At 39.1% G+C, this 21762-nt stretch overlaps 1 protein-coding gene across 1 annotated transcript in view; it reads left to right on the forward strand.

The window, feature by feature from the left end:
- LOC124555713 (transmembrane and coiled-coil domain-containing protein 4-like) overlaps positions 1-21762 on the forward strand; it is a 130314-nt gene that overhangs the window by 14644 nt on the left and 93908 nt on the right. Inside the window, exon 4 of the mRNA XM_047129720.1 lies at positions 19519-19651. Coding sequence (XP_046985676.1) covers positions 19519-19651 — 133 coding nt within the window. The remainder of the gene's footprint in view (positions 1-19518; positions 19652-21762) is intronic.

A 21762-nucleotide genomic window follows, 5' to 3' on the forward strand; every position in this document is an offset into this window, starting at 1 on the left:
AATAAAAATAAATTGTTTTTATAAGAGTAACAATGATCCTGTTATCTACATCACATCAATGTGACACTATATACAATAGAGTATCTCACCATTGCTAATGCAGCTACTGTTGTAATGGATGATTGGTAAATTTGCATTCAGTCCATTTTGTGATACCTATCCTGACCTGCATGCTCCATTTGTGAGAAAAATTGTCGTTTATTTGAAATATGTTTTTAAATTGTGCTTGAATGAATGAGTTATCCTGTATGAATGAGGTGACGTAGTTTAAAAAATGGCAGACTACATTACATTTTATGAAAATATATGTCATAATAATTAAAGTGGTGGCCAGTGGTTTATTTAGAAGAAACACGAATTTATATCACCCGAGGAATATTGTCAAACAAAAGTTCCAGTCTGCATTTATTGGTTGTGGTATGCAGAGTATTGACACACAGACACGTGATGCGTGGTGGCAGCACACAGTTGTCAGGATACTGGAGTGTACATTGTTAATGACTCCTAACTCTGTTTCTCTACTATAAAATCAATGGTGCTACCACCCTGGTTAAATTTTCAGTTTGGTTTCCTGGGTAATACTTATAGTTCCATTTATAACTAAAAACAAATGTGAATTTTACTTGTTTTGAGGTACAGGAGATTGAAAGGTTTATCAAGCCATAAAATCCACAATGGGAATTTAAGAATTCATTTTGCATTTGATTTATTGTTACCATACTTAATAATGTTGGGATATGAGATTCATAGCTATATCCCTTCTGTCTTGGAGGATATTGCAAAATTGTTGTTCTGGAATCAGAAAGACTTATTAGACTTTCACATATGTGTTACAAGTAAATCATACATACTGGTAGCCAAAATACCTTTCATGGTGAAACAAATCAAGAGAGAGTACAAACCAAAGATTCAATTGATGAACTGTTAACAAAGAATCTAATCAAAATTTGTTTTCATCTACATCAGAGTCCTCTTCAGGCTTGGTTCAGGTGTTACATCTCGCACAATTTCACTAGTCAACAAATTGCAGTAATATTCATGGCATTCTCTCAGAAGTGCCTGTGTCACTCCTAGAGAACATACATGTAAAAGGCCATCCTTACCTTTTCAAGGTTACTTCAGGGAAGGACGATCAGATTCCTTATTCTTAAAGTTAAGGAAATTGTCATACAGCATAGTGCTGGAAGATGATGAAAGGGTGGTGATTCTTCCCACATCATCAAATGATTTTACCTGTGCTTCAGGGATGTACAGTGGCACATACTTGCTTTTATTTACTGTCTTGGAGTGAACAACACTCCAGGTCTTTGTGATCTATTAAAAAAAAAAAAAAAAAAAAAGACTGGACAGCAACGTTGGATTGTTCATGGACATGGTGATATGCAGAAACATAGAGTAGTTCTGCTAACCCATATGTAATTCTGATGTCATCTTCACATGGGTGATGCCTAATTACACCTTTAGGTAATTTTAGACACATGTGGTAATGTTAGTTGACACTATGTATAGTAAAATTGCTTTGACAAATCCGTTTCATGTCAGTGAATTGAATACAAAACATTTATGGCACTGATCTTTCTTTGCTCTAAAGAACCTTAAATTGCACTCTTAGGATATTTGTCTGTGTTTTGGACGATGTGCTGACTTGCAGTGCTTTTATTGACATTAGGATTTACAGTCGTTGCACATTACTGTAATACTCAGTCTTGAATCAAGATACCTTCTTGATGACTTCTGCCTACAGTAAAGTGATTTGACAGAAAGATAACTCGAAGTGTACTGTCTTATATGATCATCACCAACCTCTGACAGTTATGTTGCCAGTGTCTGCCAATTTTGTCTTTCTCAACATCATCATTACAGTGTTTTGAGAGAGCACATCTCACCCTAGCTTCTGTCACATTTGAGGCAAAAAAAATTGGGGGGGGGGGGGGATCATGGCCACTATGCTTTTCTTTTTCCATTCCACATGAATTAATAGAAGTGAAATGCCTTAAGTTATTTTGTATATTTCTTGTTGCTGAACCTGTCAGTCACTAATGGATATGATTTGCAATGAACTAGCATTTTTAAATCTTAATTATCATATTGCTGAAAGCACTGTGTCTGGTTTGGTGGTCTGCATTAACTAAAATAAAATGTGAGAGCCTTTATTCTGAAATGGATCAGGATACAAGTGTTGGCACAGTTGCTGTGTTCCTTTGAGTCCAGTGTGGTGTTCTCCATTCAGCCACTTTTATTTCCCTGGTAATTTCATTTATTCATTTTTGTATCAGTTTTTCTTGTTCTTGATTCCTGCAAAATGAGAAGTGTGTATGAGAATGCTTGTAAACAATTTGCTATTATTAAAACTGTATTTAGATAGTATGGTGAAAGTCACAATGATATAGCTGAAGCATGTAAATACAGGTCATGTTACTTAGTTCTACTAAATTTTTACAAGTTCCCTTCATTCTGATTGCTGGTTGGCTGGTTGGTTGGTTTGTGGGGTTAAAGGGACCAGACTACTACGGTCATCGGTCCCCTGATTGCTGGCTTCTGTATGTGACTAACAGTGATTAACAACAATCAGCACTGGAGCTGATTGTGCGAGTGCAGCTCGAATGCTGGTATTCGTCAGGTGAATCCTTAAGGTTTGATATTGGGCCAAGTGAGCCTCCTGTCTAACTGAATCGTCTAAATAGTGAAGAATTTTTTATTTGAAACTGAAGACGACAGATCTGTTCGTTCTGCTCTCATTTGAACTATGAAACATAACACTTTTTCCCTGTGCATTGGTGTGTTTTGTAGCTTTAAAAGTTGTTCTTTAGACTTAAAGATTGCTCTGCAGGCTATTTAACAAATGTACCCAGCAAATAAGATATTTCAGATGGTCCAAGACATTTGTTTCTCCTGCAAAGGCATAAAAGAGGTGGAATTCAGCTGGATACCTGGACAAACAGAGATCAAAGGAAACAAGGTAGCTGGCAAAGCGGCAAAAAAAGCACACTGCCAGGGAAACACAATGGCTCAGTATAATATTCCCTCAGAGATTGTATTATCATGGTAAACAAACAAGGAGAAAGATGGCTGAGAGAGAGACAGTGACAAACAATAAACTGTGGCCACTCAAAACCGACAATCCAACCGTGGCACCTTCCTTCCAGTCACAAAGGAAAGATGAAGCGGTCCATACTCGCCTTTTTATTGGACACTGATCAATGAATGACACATGCTCATGTACTGCAGCATGAAGATCGGCCAGAATTCATTGTTGTTCATCATGCTTTAATATCATCTCTTTTATATGCTGACGAGAGAGAAACGTTTGTCTTACCAATGGACTTGCCCTCAGTTTCAGGTGACAGTGAGAGACAGCAAAAAGAAAAAAAAAAAGTAATTTTCTGTGATGTCAGAACTTTTGCCCTGCCTGATTTGACAGAGATTTTAATGTGTTCCTGGATGACTGGTTCATTCTATTAATCATGTGATCGGTCATCCATATTTATGCAATAAACTGTTCTATGAATACTTCACAACAGCACAAACAGATATGCTGGTGAACATATGTGCAGTATTTTAATGAGTGCAGTTGCAGATACATCATCTTTATTTTTCATTTCAATGGTAGTGATTATTCGTACCTCAGTATTAAAGAATGCGTATTGCCAACCTCACTGTTTAGTGCCCAAAATTCATTCTGTTCATCCGTCTATCTTTTTACTCAATGGAAAATTAAACTGAACTAAAACTTAACATACATTTCTTCTGATGATTCTGCACTTTTTGTATTTGATGCTCCATCTTCCCAAGATGTTGGAACCATTTAGTTTTTTTTTTTTAAACTGCTTGTAAGCCATCCTGAGAATTCTCGCCAGAAGCACAAATGTGACACTTTTGCTGCTCTGATGTTGCACAGTATTGGACCTTGCAATTTCTTCTATAGTATCACAGCAACACGTAGGACATTTTGCCATAAATGACCAAGACAAGTTGCTGCTACTTGTAATTCAGAATAACCATTTTTGCACATTTGTTGTTTTGGCATAAGAGGGGCAGTATTAAGGTTGGTGATGCTGTTGTACCTCTCTTAACATAAAAGGAAACTAGTAAAGTTGACAAAAACATATATGACAATATAATTTGTTTGTGCAATCCATCTGAAGAAATTGTTAAATTTATAAGGAGAGAGAATGGTTAGTCAGTACTTACATTCAGGGGTGGACATTACTGGACTGATGATAGAAACATTTTTTTTTTTTTTAAGACATATTTCTGTTTCAATCAGTGGTACTAAAAAATTTTAAATCCTGAAGCTACGTACTGGGCAGCCATTGTCTCCTTGTAATTATGGAAGAATTCATTGACTAAACTTCTGAAATAAGAAAGAGCTTGGGGATATTGTGCTTGTTGCATACAAACTCATGTTTTTTTAATGAGGATTGAAAAGAATGATACATTAAGGGAACAAAATTTGAAACGTAAGTGTACTGTTTTCCTTTTTTCAGGCAGACTCTCTTGTATTTAGATTTGAAATGTCCGACACTGATCTTAAGCTTGCTTAATCAAAGAATTCATCAATGATCTTAATAATTGAGGGTGTAGTGTCTTCTCAAATTTTATAAACCACTGTTTAAGTCATGTACTCCTCAGTCCATAGGAAATGCTCTTAAAATGTACTCAAATCCTGTTAATGGCCTGAGTAAAGTGTTATATCCAACAGCGAATAGTCCAAAATGGATTTGAACCACATACAAAGAAATCTGCCTTTAGTATTGGATGGTGATAACATTCAAAGTCTCACTTGATATGACAGGCAGATGTTGACATTTCATTATTGGGGGTCCCTTCATCTGCACAAGGGAAAGAAATGCCATAAAATATTTTTAGTGGACAACTTCCAAAGTTGCCTAGTAGTTTGGTGCAAGCAGTAGAGTGAGACAAGGTCAAAATTAGCATTGGAGTTATACATACATATTTGAAGTTAGAACTGCTTTAGATGCCACTCAAAATCAGAGATAATGAAAGCAATGTGAAAGTGTCAACAAATAGTAACAAAGCAGTTCAGTTACTGCATATTGCTTTTTTGTGTAGTTATAACTGTACAAAACATCTCGATATGTTTCACATGATTGAAACAATTTTTAAATGTGTAGCTCTGGGAAGATAAATGAATCTCTTGTAATACACAGTTCAATGCTTCTACACTTTCAAAACAATAGTACTTTTTCCATTGTGTTATGTGACAGTAGTTGCATGCCATATAAACTCCTGTATATATATTTTTTGTATCTGTGCCTACCAGTGAAACATTGGTACTCCTGGGTTTATTCTGTAGTACATTCTTGTAGATATCTAATTGAAACAGTCGAATATCTGTTTGAATCCTTACTTACTTGGAAGGTGTAGACAGTTTCCCAACCTTTTAGATTCCAGAAACTCAGGTATTTGTAAAAAGGTCATCAATAAAACCATTTTTATGTTTTTTAGATGTTTATGAGGATCGTCAGGTATTTTATGGTTGCTTGTTGCAAAAAGACTAAGTGAAGTGTCTCAGTTGCTAGTCATTGGACTCAATTCAGGGCGGCAGGGGTTCCAGATTTCCCTTTGGCTACCCAGGTTTAGGTTTACCATGGTTTCTGTAATTCTATTAAGGCAAATGGAAGGATGGTTTCTTTTAAAGGACATGGGCAAGTTACTTCCACAACCTGATTGTTTGCACCATTTCTAATGTCCTCATTGTTAACAGGACATCAAACTCTAATTTACTGTACTTCCTCTTTGTTGCAGTAAGATGATTCCACTGCTGAACTAACAAGTTGGATATGGCTTTTGTGCCAAATGAAAGCTAATTTTAAGGAAATAGTACTCAAAAACAGAACTAATAGGAAGTTTCCTGACGGAAAACCCTTACAAGCACAGTTAACTGAAAACTTGCCATTTTAACTTTGTTGGAATTTTGGGAGTAGGTTTTAGAATGAATCTAATCTTAGTTTGGCCATATTATAGCCATGTTTTTGTAAGGATAATTTTTCCTTACATTGAAACCATGATAAATGTTTGCTATGCATACAGGGTGTAGTCAAATCCGTTAAACTGTAAGTTGGTGATGTTTTTTTTATATATATAGGTGATGTTTTTGATGTATATAAAGAATAATAGAGTGAATTACATGCAAAACATTTTGTAAGATATTTGTACAGTAGGCTTTAAGTCAAAGCACTATGTCAATTCTTTTCCTCTTTTCTTCAACCTGTTTCATTCCTTCCTTTTGGGGAAAAGGGCAGCAGTTTTAAGCTAATCTGTACGCATTTTTTTCATAATAATTCTTACATGGATGACTGTGGTGCTAAAATGGTATGTCTCCCCAAGTCACCTTTGAGGATTGTGGGAGGATAAAAGATTTCTGTTTGATGTGATGAATGGCAGGCCACTCCAAATGTGGTCAGATGTAAGCTACTGAAGACAGTAGAAAAAAATATCCTGTGGTGTTCAAAGACACTATTGATGGTGAGCTGCTTGAGACAGTCATGTATATTAAATATGTAGGTATAACATTGCAAAGCAATGTGAAATGAAACAAACACATAAGATCGGTTGTAGAGAAGGCAAATGGTCAATTTCAGTATAGTGGAAGAATTCTAGGAAACTGTAGCTCATCTATGAATGAGATGGGGTACAGAACACTTGTGCACCCCATTATTGAATACAGATTGTTTCTGATCCCCAGCAGGTCAGATTAAAGGAAGACATCAAAGCAGTTAAGAGGTGTGCTGCTAGATATGTAAGCAGTAGGTTCAATTGACATGTGTGTATTAAAGAAATGTTTCATGAACTTGATTGAAAATCCCTGGATGGAAGAAGACATTATCTTTGCAAAACACTGTTGTGAAACTTCAAGCGGACCAGCATCTGCGACAGACAGCAGACTGATACTTCTGCCACCGTCATGCGCCTTGCATGAGGATAATAAATAAAATCAGGACTCGTAGAGAAGCATATAGACAGTTTTATCTCCCTCACTTCATTTGCGAGGGAACAGGAAAGGGACTGGCTAACAGTGGTGCAATGGATCCTCCACCGTGCACCATATGGTGGATTTCAGAATGTGTATGTAGATGCAGAATTGAAGATTTATTTGAAGGGAGCTTAGAGCACAGCCCTAGAATTCAACTTAAAGCTAGTGGAAACTTCAAAATACCTACGCTAGAGTCGCCTTCATTTTACTACAGTAAGTATGGCCTTCAATGTCCTGGAGTGTAGCAGATAGCTGTCAGGTGAGCCTCAAAACTGCTGCACCGAGCAAGATGGTGCAATGTTAAGGTACTAGATTCACTTTCAAGAGGATGGTGGTTCAAATTCACTTTAATCAACCAGATTTAGGTTCCTCTAAAGGCAGAAACCAGAATGATTCCTTTCAAAAGGGCATGTTCACTTTCCATTTACATCTTTCTCCAATACAAGCTTGAACCCTGTGTCTCTTGACCTTGCTGTTGATGGAATATTAAACCTTAATCTTTCTTCTTTTAAGGCATTGGTCAGCATGAGAATTTCACCCTCCAGCTCTCTAGTGTGCATCGTCTTTTTGTCAGTCCTGGTATTGTAATCACCTGTGGCGGTAATAAGTTTATGTCAATACTCCAGTTGGGAATCTATGCTTCTCTCATGGCTGGTGCTCCCCTCTACTGCCACTGGCAAGGTTTGCTGAGCTCTCGTGGAAAGGGGAAAATTTTACTAGCTTACCCCACCTGGCAGTAGAATGGAGGCATGTCTTGTGTCCTTCTCCACTTAGACTTCTTGACATCGTCTGTGCTAACGGTGTTTGCCTGGTGATGACATGTTAGTATTGATGTTCCAGTGGCGACTCACTGCTTTGCTTGTGGCTAGTACCCTGCAAACTGAAGGGCATTGCTAGGTTATCCCCCTACCTTTGTAGGGCACAGGCATGTCATATGTCCTCCGTTTGGTCTTCTCAGCTTCCTCAGTGCTAGCTGAGTTGCCAGTTGTTTCCCAAACCTGATGTATTACTGTTTTATGTGGAGCATTTCCATATTGCACAACCAAGACAATCCCTGTAGAGGAGCCTTGATTACTTGGATATTTTTCTTCTGTTGCTCAGGTGTTGTGTTGATTTATTTGGCCACTGTCATACTGGTTTTCAGCCTTTACATTGATGAATGTCATTGTCTGTAGACTCAGGGAGATGAGGACTGTTTAACTGGGGAGAACTTCTATGACTTTGATGATAATGACATAGAAGATTACTGAAATGCCACGCAGTCTAAGAGTTTGCCACAGAACTCCAGTCAACCTTCCCTTGCCTTGGATGTGCAATGGAGGGACATGTGTTCACAGTTTGCAGTGGTCTTGCTCAGTGATCCTTCAGTCATTTGTCTGTTTCAACACATCTGTCTATGTGCACATTGCAAGCTATGTCATATTTAGCAAATTCGTCAAAATTTTTCTCAGTTGAGCTTCACACCTTGTTTCCATGACCTTTAGTCAGTCATCAGTAATTTGTAGTGTAGGTGTTGTGTACATAGTTCCGCGTAGTCAGCGCGTACACAACTTTCCCACTAGAGCGCGCCCCGCTAAGCACAACAGCGCAGGCGCAGCGCTTGTCCGTCTCCGCACTACAAGATGGTGCTGTCTTAGAGATGGACCAAATTCTGCTTCCTCCGATCCGCGTATTAATATGTAACGCAGCCAATGAGATTGCTGCTAACGTAGAACCTTTTCTCCTCGCAGATCACGCTCGCGCAGTGATACCTGAATGCTCGAGGTATTATAACGAGTGTACAGACCTCTGATTAGTCAGTCTGCATTTGTTTGTACCAGTCTATATTCAAGTTTCAGTCTGCACCTAATAAGATTATCATGTTCCTGTACGTAGCCATGAAGATAAATGTATAGACACTTTGTCAAGTATCAGAGAGATGTGAGAGTAAGATAAACGTACCAAGACCAAAGGAACTTCAGACTGTCAATTGTAAATAGCATCCAGAATCAAGTTAAGTAAGGTTTATGAATTGTTATTATTTTAATAAATGTGCGTGAAAATTAATCAAGTTCTGTTTAAAGATGGTCACCGTCAATCTTCTACCCTAAGCGTGCAAGTGGCATTTCTATCGTCTGACCTAACGGCAGAAGATAAACATGCCACGATAAGACCACGAGACATATTGCTGACACTCGCCTACTTCGTTACAGTGACAAGTCAAATAACCTGATGGTGTGTGTACCGAAGGTCTTACAGTACGCACACCACAGTAAGTTCATTGATAAGTCAACTCAGAGACTAGCAGCACTGATGGTCCTGTCCTTTGAGCATCTTTCCATATCCAGCACTTAAGGCCTTATCCATACTGCATACAGAAAAGTGACAATTTGCTTTCACGTCCAGCACAGTAAAAATAGTAATTTTGTTGAGCTAGTACAGCATTTGTCTATCTGCTCAGCTCTCCCCACTGAGACTGGCTAAATCACCTTCATTCCTGAATGCTCAACTGCTGTCCCCAAATCATGGATATTAAGCAGAGTCAGGTCTGATGCTGACACATCTTGCTGGATGGCATGCTTGGTGTGCTCTATAGGATTTTTGTCAGATGACGTGGAAGGGCCACACAAGTATTCTTCTGTCCATTGTGTTGCAAAAACCATTTTGGCACAATTTGGGCATAACAATGTGAAGCATTTTCTTTCTGAAGGTTTGAGTTGGGTGCAGGTTGCTGTAGACAAACAAATGGGCACTTGGTTGGATGGTGGTTAACTATATTGCATGTAAGTGAGAAATGTTGGTAGATGTATCTGGCACCCCATTTCATCCTCCAGACAAGAATTATTCTTTTACCTGCCTGAATGGTTCTCTGCTGACATTGCCTCATGATTTTCAATATACTTCTACCCTGACATTAGTGTATACCAAAGCGGAATCAGGCTCATCAGTCCAGGTGACCGTTTTGCATGCTTTGAGTATTCAATGGCATTGTTTATCAGCCCATACTAATCTTTGTGCTCCATGATAAGAATAGGTATATGTGTGTAGTGTTTGGTGCTGTATCCTGTAGCGACAAAATGGCTCAACATATATGTGTTTATACTCTGCAAGCCACTTCATGGTGTGTGAGGGAGGGTACTTCTTGTACCACTATCTTCCGCCCTTTCCTGCTCATTCACTAGTGACAAATGGGAAGAATGATTGTCACTAAAGCTCTGTATGAGCTCTGATTTGTCCGATTTTCTTGTTGTGATCATTTTACGAGATGTGGGAGAAGTAATAGGCCGCAAGACACTTCGCAGGACATATAGTCCCGGAATTTCAGTAGTACTCCTCTCAGTGATGTACAACTCCTCTCTTGTAGTGGCTGCCAGTGGATTTTTTTTATATGTCCATAATGCACTTGTGTCTAAAGCACTGCTCTTTGTTGGCTCTTCTCTATCTCTTCTGTTAATTCTACGTGGTAATGGCCCCAGTAAGATGATCAGTGCTGAAGAATTGGTCGAACAAGTGTTTTGTAAATTCTTTGTGCCGTGTACCTCTGATGCCCTATGTTCAGGCACGCCCACCACACAGCAATGCCCTTTGGGTTGCCGTCGTGCCAGAAGCCTGCAGCCAACACTGTTTGACATCACTGCACCATCCGCTACGGTATGGAGGGTGCCATGATCACTGGACACAGCCAGCATGACTTCGCATCTGCAAAGCCATGTGATGTCAGCCATTTCCAGGTATCCCTACACTGGACGGCCTATATAGGACTACTGCCTGCAGCTCTCCAGCAGTGTGTGCCACCAAGTCTACCACCGAGTCACAGATACAGCACTACCAAATGAAGAGAATGCTAGTGCACCACTGATTGGGGACAACTGATTCCGACCTTGGAGTGTAATCGATTGTGACAGATTGCGTGCTTTCTCTTGCATGTTTGTGGAACTATATTCACAGGGTGACAGTTACTATTATCAGATCAGTATAATCTCTTGTGTTCTTTGCAGAGATTCAGTTTCTGTTGTTCATGTTTCCTTGTTGCTTCTTTATGCGTGCACCATCCCACAATGGGACACTTCATTTTGCTTCTTTAAGATTGTCCCGTGAATCTCAGCCTGGCATCTGCTTTTCCTACTACTTGCTTCAGAGTACTTAATGTCAATTTGGATTGTTACTCCTAGGTATTTTACTTTAGTTACAGTTTCCAGTGATTTGTCACCAATAGTGTAATCATACAATATTGGATTTTTTTGCCCATTTATGCACAATAAATTTGATTTATTTAATTTCAGGGTACACTGCTAGTTCATGCACAAATTGTCAATCATGTGCAGGTCTTCTGACATTTCAGTCTTTGTATAGACAACAGCACCCTCCAAAAATAGCTTCACAAAACTTTTAATGTTTTCTGCTAGATCATTAATATAAATTGTAGATAATAACAGTCGTATTATATTGTATCATGGTATCCACAAAATCAGCTTTACATCAGTTAATTTTGTTCCATTAAGAACAAAGTGTTGAGTTCTATCATCAAGGAAGTCCTAAATCCAATCACAAATAACGCATGAAAATGAAAAATGTTTCATAATTCTACAATAGATTGATGTCATAGATATAAGCCTATAATTGTGCTAATGTGTCTGATGACTATTCTTGAAAATTGGAATGCCCTGCTCTGTTTTGCCAGTCAGTAGGTACCATTCATTGCTCTTGTGTCCTGTGATAAACTGCTGCTTGAATGGGAGGAAGCTATTTTGAATAATCTCTGTAGAACCCCATAGGTATCTTATCTGGTCCAGCTGCCATTTTGGCATTTGTGCAAAGTTTGATTGAAAGGAGGAACCATATTATAATAATCCACAGTGAAACAATTTTGGAAGACTGAATTTAGTATTATTTCAACTTTCTTTCTGTCATTTTCTGTTTTGGTGCCAGTACGATCGCTGACTGACTGAAAGTAAGATTTTGATCTGCTTACTAACTTTACTAACAAAAACCTATTAAGATTTTTAGTCAGACTGTTTGGAAAACTTATACTTTCAAATTCATTGAATGCTTCTTGCATTGCTCTTCTCACACCCATTTTTTGTTCATTAAACTGCTCATTTTCTCTTCATTCAGATTTGGTGTGTTTTGACTTTGCTTAAATTGGAGATGAACCTCTCTTTGTTTTTGCAGCTAATTTCTGACATGTCTGTTGAACCACATTTATTCAGCAAATACTGGTATAAGGCATATTGAACAGTTCTTTTGAATTTTATCCATTTGTGTTCCGCATCTTCATCCTCAGAGCTGATATTTTATGCTGACAACTCAGATAGCCTACAACTTGTATCCCATCACTGTTGCCAGAGAAAAATATTATCCTATTTTTTAAATGTTTTTTGTAATACATGTAGTCATTGATGCTGTTACAGCCTTATGAATACTGACCCCCTCCTCTCTGTTACCTGATTCAAAATGTTCAGGTCTGTTAGTTATTAGGAGGTCTAAGACATTGCCCTAGCATGTTGGTCCTTTAACTATGTGCTTGATGTAATTTTCAGAGAAGAGTTTCAGAGTACTCTCACATGTTCCCATTCTCTTGCACCAGTTTTAATTGGATGACTCCCATTCTATAGCCAGGAAGTTGAAGTTACCCCTATTACAGTCAGCTGATCAGGAAATTTACTCGGAATTTTCTCAAAGTTGTCGCTGAAGCTCTGTGTCACTACAGCTCCTGATGCAGATGGCCCATAAAAGCATTCAATTACCAAGTTTGATTCATATTTGATTCTTAACTCAACCCAAAGAATTTCACATTCAGAATCTGTAAAAATCTTACAACTACTGTACTACACTATCGTCCTTTATAGTAATAAATGCAGTGCCATCATGTGCAATATACTTTCCTATCTGAATTTAGGATTTCATTTTTGCTCACTTCTGATTTCAGCCAATTTCTATTCCTAATACCATGTAGACATTATTACTTTTAATAAGTGAGACTAGTTCTCAGGCCTTAACATGGACGCTCACGCTGTGTAATAACAACACATTAAAACATTTTCTCTTTGCAATCTCCAAGGTCAGAGTTCTCCTCTGATAGAAATGTGGCTGACCTGTTTCCAGTTTTGACGCACATTTCATCATTAACCCTAACCCAAAAAATGAATCCTTCCCCGTGCACACCACACATACTCTGCTACCCTACTAAGGGGGTTCTATAGTCGTTCACCAAATACTGGAGATTGAGAAATTCGCATCTGAGATTGTCACAGAATATTCTGAGTGTCTGGTTTAGACCTTCCATTTAACCCCAAACCAAAGGACCACAACCGACTCTGGGTATGATGCTGCAAATGATAAACTCTGTGTGTGATGCAAGCTACCTTCACCAATCCAGCAAACTTCCTGAAGGAACCCATCTTGGCCTCAGAGCCCTGGGGATAAGTGTCATTCATGCTGACATGAGCCACTATTTACAGCATGTTGCACCCGTTGCATTCAGTAGCTGCTGGCAGAGCACCTCCACTTCTCAGACAAGACCTCTCAGAAGGCACACTGAGCACACACTGGCCTTTTTCCTGATCTACCTGATATTTCATTGAGGGACTCAATACCCATCTAACAGAGCTCTCAGTGACCCAGAAATCCACCCTCTTTGTTTGTCCAGACGTAGCTAGAAAATTGGCCACTGGTCTAACAGACAAGGCATTTTGTGCTTCATCAGATGTGTTATGAACATTGTTTAGCCCCTTGTACATGTTTCTTTGGTGTAAGGGGAGCAGCCATACTGCCAGTTCCCACTTGCACTTTCTGCCCCGAAATATGTGAACCCACCACTGTCCACCATTCACCCTTGAGTGGAGAAAAAGCTGTTCAGATGGTGCACGTCAGGAGACACTGTGACATTGGGGTTTCCAGGGGATTCCAGCAGCACAAGAGGTGTTGCTGCCTTTGACACCGGTGACCCAACTTCATCACAGATAAGGGCAGCAGAAGAGCCTGTTGACAAAGACCAATGCAGCTTCTAGGTGTTTGTGGACAGCAGTCAACTCACCTTGCATCAACACAGAACAAGCGCAGTATCAGTGCACTTCGTAGTATGTAAAAGCTGTATAAAATCACAAACAAATTTACTAACCAGTCAGTCAGGGACTTGTGGAAAAAATAAGGGAACTAGAAAGGTTACATAATTCAAGTAAATAAAGCGACACTGTCCCTCACAGTGATGGAAAATTGCACTCAAATTTAACTCACTCTACACTAACAATAAACAAATGGCAGTCATTTACAACAAAATAAATAACACAACCAAAAACAGATAAATAAGCAGGTACTCTTAACTCCTACCCAGAAGAATGCAAAAATATTACTAAACTAAATAATGTATATGAATAGTGAGCTGCTGGTGCTAAGCTCCACACTGCTCTGACTTGAGCTTTACGTGGTTTGGCTGTCCATCAGTTGGCATCCAGCATTGAATTAACAAGTGATTTCCTGTACTGTGGCTTGTTTATCCATTTTTATAATCTATGATCACTGATTGCAAGCCCTGTCCTCAGTATCTTGTTGCCCACAGCTGTTAAACCAAATCAAAGTACTCACATTACTTCCTTGACATGATGGCACTTGAAATGCACAGTGACTGCACAACCCCGGAATTGGGTGTGCCCATGCTTTTAACTCTAAAAATTTGGCCAGGATGGAATGTGCTCATGCTATACATCTTATACGTCCTGCAGCTACCCAGCACAAGGTGTGATAGCATCCCATTGATGTGATGAAACTATTCCATTTGCTGTGGTGATGAGTATTCTCTCGTACACAATGACTATCTCTAATTCAGTTGATCATATGTATTTTAACCGCATGTAACACCTATCCACCTTCAGTGTTCTGATTTCCTGTCACATCCCAGATTGTTCATTTCTACATGATTGCTCCATGATGATAACCTTCCAGGAATTCCTTACCTTCTACTTTACCTCATTTTCCTTACCAAGGCCCCTTTCCAGTAAGAAAATCCGTATTATGGATGAAGGAGAAACCATCTGCAGTCTCAAAACTTTATGACCACACCTTTTTTGCTGCAGAGAGAAACTCCACTGTTATTGTGATGAGCCATAATTATTACATGGCAGAAGATCTCAGTCAACTATTTTACACATTGACATATAAACCCTTTTATAGAATCCCGTCCCAGAAGTCCAACATGACCTTAAGTGCCTGCTCAAATCCTAAGTTCCATTATGTACCGACTATTCAGTACATTTATTGTGTGGTGATTGGTTATTTTTATTTATTCTATTGTGTATATTCCACCAAGGCTTTTCTGACACTATAAAAATTCTATACTTACTGAAGTTTTTGTAATTTAGTTCTTACTTGTAGAAAACCTAATACATGAAATAGGTTAGAACTATGAAGCATTTATTGAAAAAGATGCTGTAGCCATTCAGCTCTAGTAGTTTACAGGAAAACATTACTGAAGTGGAAGCACTGTGTTACATTTTGTGCAGGTTGGCATTTCAGAAAATTATGTTTGGATTTATATGCATTTTCACAAAGTTCTTTTGGCTGAAAGCACATTGTGTGCCAAGGGAATTGATTGTTTATTCTTAGTGTACCATAGCTGCCCAGGTATTGTTGCATACTGGAATGGTAATGATGCAGTAGTGTAGTTCAAACAGTTGTTGCATGTTTGGAAATATTTGTGATGCTTTACTTTGCTGAGGACAACAAGTAAAAGCCCTTTGGTAGTACTTGTTTTCACTTCCAACTGGCCTTGGATTTTATATAATTTTTGGCTATTGTGGCATTTTCAGGACTATCTGCACTTTGGGAACCTAATGCAGTTTCCATGTTCATTCAGAACTTTTTTGAGTGCAAGATTACTTACTTTCTTTCATTTTTTCTCTGAGTGGTACATTTTATATTAGTTTGGGAAGAAAGAAAGCTGAAATACTATAGAAACAAGCCATGTTGGTGTTTTGGTTGCTTTTCCTAAACTCTGATAATGTTTAATTTATCCACTTGTTTTCTTTGTGATATACTTATCTCCCAAGCCATCCACTATAAAAAAAGGTCCAGACATCTATGATGTGTAAAAACAAATACTGCTAATAATAGTACGAGGAACAACAACTCATGCAATTGAGCTGTGCTTGCAGTATTCACAATGCCATCATTCTCATGGCAGTCTTTGGTAGGAAATAAAAGCCCTATGCTGTTAGTATGAGAAGTTGTGAATGTAGCACTCTTGATATTGCACTTCGAGTTTTTGCACTGACATTCTAGGAAAGAAAAGTGTGAATTAAGTGACTGTAGTGGCAGCTAGTGACAGTGAATGACTAAATGGTATTGTGGCTTTCAGCACATAATGACTTTTCATCTGAGGAGGCATTGTGGAATGAAGATAGTATTGGTGACAGGAGTGAACTATAATCATAATGTAGTAGATATAGAAGTTACAACACTAGAAAATTACACTGAGGTGACAAAAGTCTAGGAGACCTCCAAATATCATGTTGGACTTCCTTTTGCCCGATGTAGTGCAGCAACTTGATGTGGCATGGACTCAGCAAGTTGTTAGAAGTCCCCTGCAGAAATATTCAACAATGCTGCCCCTGTAGCTGTCCAGAATTGCGAAAGTGTTGCCAGTGCTGGTTTTGTGCACAAGCTGACCTCTAAATTATGTCCCATAAATGTTCAGTGTGATTCATGTCGGACCATCTAGGTGGCTGAATCATTCACTAAAATTGTCAAGAATGTTCTTCAAACCAGTCACAAACAATTGTGGCTGGTGACATGGCATCGTTGTTTTGGAATGTGAAGTCCATGAATGGCTGCAAATGGTCTTCAAGTAGCCAAACATAACTGTTTCCAGTCAATGATCAGTTCATTTGGACCAGAGAACCTAGTCCATTCCATGTCAATACAGCCCACACCATTGTGGAGACACCACCAACTTGAACCATGGCTTGTTGACAACTTAGGTCCATGGCTTTGTGAGGTCTGCAGCACACTTGAACTCTACCATCAGCTCTTACCAACTGAAATTGTGACTCATCTGTCCAGGCCACAGTTTCCAGTTGTCTACGGTCCGACTGATCTGTTCACGAGCCTAGGAGAGGCACTGCTGGTGATGTCATTCTGTTAGCGAAGGCACTTGCATCAGTTGTCTGCTGCCATAGCCCATTGACACCAAATTTTGCCATGCTGTCCTAACGGATTCATTCAATGTGTGTCCCACATTGATTTCTACAATTATTTCATGCAGTGTGGGCTCCCCCCCCCCCCCCCCCCCCCCCCCCCCCCCCCCATTGACAACTCTACGCAAATGCCGCTGCTCTCAGTTGTTAAGTGAAGGCCGTTGGCCACTACATTGTCCATGCCGAGAGGTAATGCCTGAAATTTGGTATTCTTGGCACACTCTTAACACTGTGCATTTTGGAATATTCAGTTCACTAATGATTTCCAAAATGGAATGTCCCATGTATCTAGCTCCAACTACCATTCTGCATTCAAAGTCTGTTAATTCCTGTCATGCAGACATAATCATGTCGGAAACCTTTTCACATGAATCCCCTGAGTACAGATAACCGCTTTGCGAATGCACTGCTTTTTTATAACTTATGTATGCGGTACTACCGCCACCTGGATATGTGCATATCGCTATCATAGGACTTTACCTATAGAGGCAGCATGACTCAGTATTTATGAAGGCACTTCCAATGACATGTTGATTCCATGACATGTTGATTCCATGACATGTCAAATTGCTGCACAATGCCGAGCAAAAGAGGTCCAATGCAGTACTGGGAGGTGTCCCATGACTCTTGTCACCTCAGTGTAGTTTCTGCTGGTTTCTTGCCAGCATATGACTGCTGGAAGAGGGGGTATGGTGGGCACGATTCAAAAGGTTATAGGAAATGTCCTGATGGGTTGAAATTACTTGTTGTACTTACTCAGATTGCTCAGTCAGAAGAGTGCTGCCTTTTATGAGCAAGTATCTAGAATTGAATTGTTTCTAAGACTCACTTGTAATCTGTCAGAAAGTTTGAATATACTGTTATGTTTTCTACAGATATATTATCTCAAGGAAAGAGGAGTTGAACTATTGACTGTATCAAGCTATGGCTTATGTCTGTTGCAAAAACATATAAAGGACATCAAATGTGCACTGAAATACTTTCATAATACGAGACAAACTGCTATCTATGAACGCAATGACTCCTGAGAAGGGCACTTGTGAGAAGACAGACGTGAAATCCTGTCCTCAAGCTCCCATGCTGCATTCAAATGGGACTCACCCATATACTTTGAAGACATTGCAAAATTTCATGATGGTGGAAAATCCAAGTTGAAAAGTATGCAGCTCTAACAATAATAGCCTATCAAATGCTTTAATGCAGGAGTCATGAGCAAATTAAATACATTCACAAAATTAGGGTTATATTCAGCAAGTATTTTTTTTCTGTTATGGGTGAAGAATGGAATGCTAACACCCAAACCTAGATGCAACCAGTGAGACTTTGAATGGTTTACTTGAGTGTTATGGAAGGTAGGAACCAAGGAAGACTAGATAGGTCAGCAATTAGAAATGACAGAATTTTGGGAGAGGAAAGCAAGAAACTACAGGAATGGAGAGAATTAAGAGGATGCAGGGAACAGCAGCATCTGTTATAAGACTGGTTTGTTCGGGAGTAAAATTGAGGGTAAATGAAGTACATTATGGGGAAAAAGGAAAGGGATAGTGGTGAAATGGAAGTTTTTGTTACTGCAGGCCCAAAGGATATTTGCAACTGAGACCAAATGGGTATTTCAAGAAAGTGAATGTACTGATGAGATAGTGAGCCTACTGTGACAGGCTAAATCCACGTTTCTGAAAACTACGGTAAAGAGATGGACAGTGTAGACATTGTTAGTGGTAGACAAGTTAAATCTTTGAAAGTGATGCAAAACTGTTTGCAGAAAGTAAGGGAAGGTTATATAGGGTCTGAAACTGAAACAGGCAATACTCAATTTTATATGAAAACTCTCTGTTGCTTGGGGGATGAATAACAATAGGTTCCAATAGAGCAAACAGATATGGCAACAACTCTGACAAAATCACTGTAATTGACTTTAAGGTACTGTTGAATGTGGTAATTTCCAAAAGGATGAAGGTCTTTATTGGAGTCAGCCTTGTGAAGGGATGTAAATAATAATGCTGTGAGTGTGGGATGGACATTTATGATTATTTCTTAATTGTTATGGAAATGATGATTTGATGGTATAACAGGTAAAGTGATAGTGCATGGCAGCACACAATTCATCAGTGAACAGTGTGGGGGCTTGACCTGTGTAGATGTTGTTTATGTCTGACAGCAGTTTAAGGTTATGATGGGTATGGGACTATGTGTCATCTCTCATATGCTTTTCAAGGAGCAGATGGTAAGTTTGAATAGACACTCCACCTAACCAATGATGATTTTAATGTATGTAGTATTTTAATAACTTGGGTGGTTGCTGTGCAGCTATAGTGTATTAAATTGTAGATACTACTTGTTTTGTAATTTCAGGGGAATACGATGCAAGGATGCGTGTTCTTATTCGTCATGTTGCTGCTGAGCTTATGGTTCCCCAACAGATTGTTGATGAGTGTGAGGAAGCTGTTGTCGAGTGCTTTACTGAAGAGTTCAGAGGAATGTCTGAGTATGTACACTGTTGCATTCTGTTAGTTTAATTATGATAATGTTAGGCTTTTTTTTTTAGTTTAATGTTGCAGCAGTTAATCCAAGTAAGTTGGTTGTGGATGGAAAAGATTTATAGTATAAGTTCCTGAAATAGTAGTACTCTCTGTTCACAGTGACAAAAATGAAACCTGTATGTTTACGAGGGTAATCCCAAAAGTAAGGTCTCCTATTTTTTTGTAAGTACATAGACCTGTTTATTTCTACAGTGGTTTACATCAGTTTACAGCTTGAACATTTAGCTATTTTTCAACATACTCGCATTTTCTGTCGATGCATTTTTGTAGACACTGTGGCAGTTTTTGTGTGCCCATGTCATACCAGCTCACCGCCATGATAGTCACTGGGCACCAAGTCAGGACTATAGGGTGGGTGGATGATTATGTTCCACTGAAACTGTTGCAGGAGAGCAACGGTTTGCCGAGCAATGTGTGGGCGAGCGTTGTCATGGAGAATGTGTTCGCCCTTGTTCAACATTCCTGTTCTCTGGTTCTGAATTGCCCGTTTGAGTTTTTTTCAGAGTCTCACAGTAAATTGTGGTCCCAGTGATTCAGCTCCGACGACGAGGTGAAAGAAGAGGTTCATAACTTTCTAAACAGCATGGTGGCAAGCTGGTATGACATGGGCATACAAAAAACTGCCACAGTGTCTACAGAAATGCATCAACAGAAATGGTGATTATGTCGAAAAATAGCTAAATGTTCAAGCTGTGAACTTACGTAAACCATCGTAGAAATAAACAGGTCTATGTACTTACAAAAAAATAGGAGACCTTACTTTTGAGATTACCCTCATATTTTACAATAACACAGATAAATTATACCATTCACATTATTAAGGATCTGTCAGAGCATGTTAGCATGCAACCTTTTTTTAAACCTTGAACTGTGTCCTTATCTGTGACAAGTTTCAGAAAAAAAATAAGTGCAGTGCAATGGACAGAGCCGGTGTAAGGCTCAAGTGACCCAAGCCACCACTTGGGGTAACAGGCTGAGAGAGGGTGCCGGAGGCCCCCCAACTGTAAGTTTTCCATGAAGGATGTATCACGATTAGTAATTAAAACTGCCACGGGTGAAAGCGTACGGGGGGGGGGGGGGGGGGGGGGGGAGAAGAGGTGAGGGCACCAAATGATAAGTCTTGGGTGGGAAAATGTTCTTGAACTGGCCCTGGTTGAGGAGTTTCGGTCATGTTCTCACATTATGACTGAAGGCAAAGTAGATGCCTCTGGAAATAGTTTTGAACCATAGAAGCAATGAGTGCAGATATGTGTGGACTTTTTTGCAGCATTAGTCTCATTTATTTTGTATTAATTTTTATAGATGACATTTCCTGGGAAAGTGCAAAACACATCTGTTGAAAATTAACTGCCTGCTACCACTTAGGTGATCGATTTTGGTGAAACTTGTCACAGTGCAATAACACAAGTTAAGATTGAAAAACTGTCATCTACTAATATACCTTGACAAATAGATACCTAAAAATGCAGGCATGTATGGTTTTTTTGTGTGACAGTAGTAGATTAGTTACCTGCTGCTCTTCACATTTCAAGATCTGTTGAATTATTTGAACTCGTCTAACAACAGGTTTGCAAAAATATTATGTTTTCTCAGAATTCACCTACACATCTCACTGTTTCTTGATTTGCAGTTTTTTAATATAAAAGTTATCTGTCGTAAATAGCAGTCACAATAAGTGTTCATGTTGCAGACTGCATGCCATATGAGGAGAGAGAACAGTTAAAAGTCTGGTGACATGCCTGGAAAGGTAGAGGGAAAAGTGTTTGAACATATCCACATGGACTTAGTAATAACAATATACAAAATTATTCCTGTGTGTCATTCTGTATTTCGTGTGTTTTTCAGAATGAAAGCTAAAACTACACTCCTGGAAATTGAAATAAGAACACCGTGAATTCATTGTCCCAGGAAGGGGAAACTTTATTGACACATTCCTGGGGTCAGATACATCACATGATCACACTGACAGAACCACAGGCACATAGACACAGGCAACAGAGCATGCACAATGTCGGCACTAGTACAGTGTATATCCACCTTTCGCAGCAATGCAGGC

This window comes from Schistocerca americana, chromosome X, assembly GCF_021461395.2.
Source record: "Schistocerca americana isolate TAMUIC-IGC-003095 chromosome X, iqSchAmer2.1, whole genome shotgun sequence".
Classification (NCBI taxonomy): domain Eukaryota; kingdom Metazoa; phylum Arthropoda; class Insecta; order Orthoptera; family Acrididae; genus Schistocerca; species Schistocerca americana.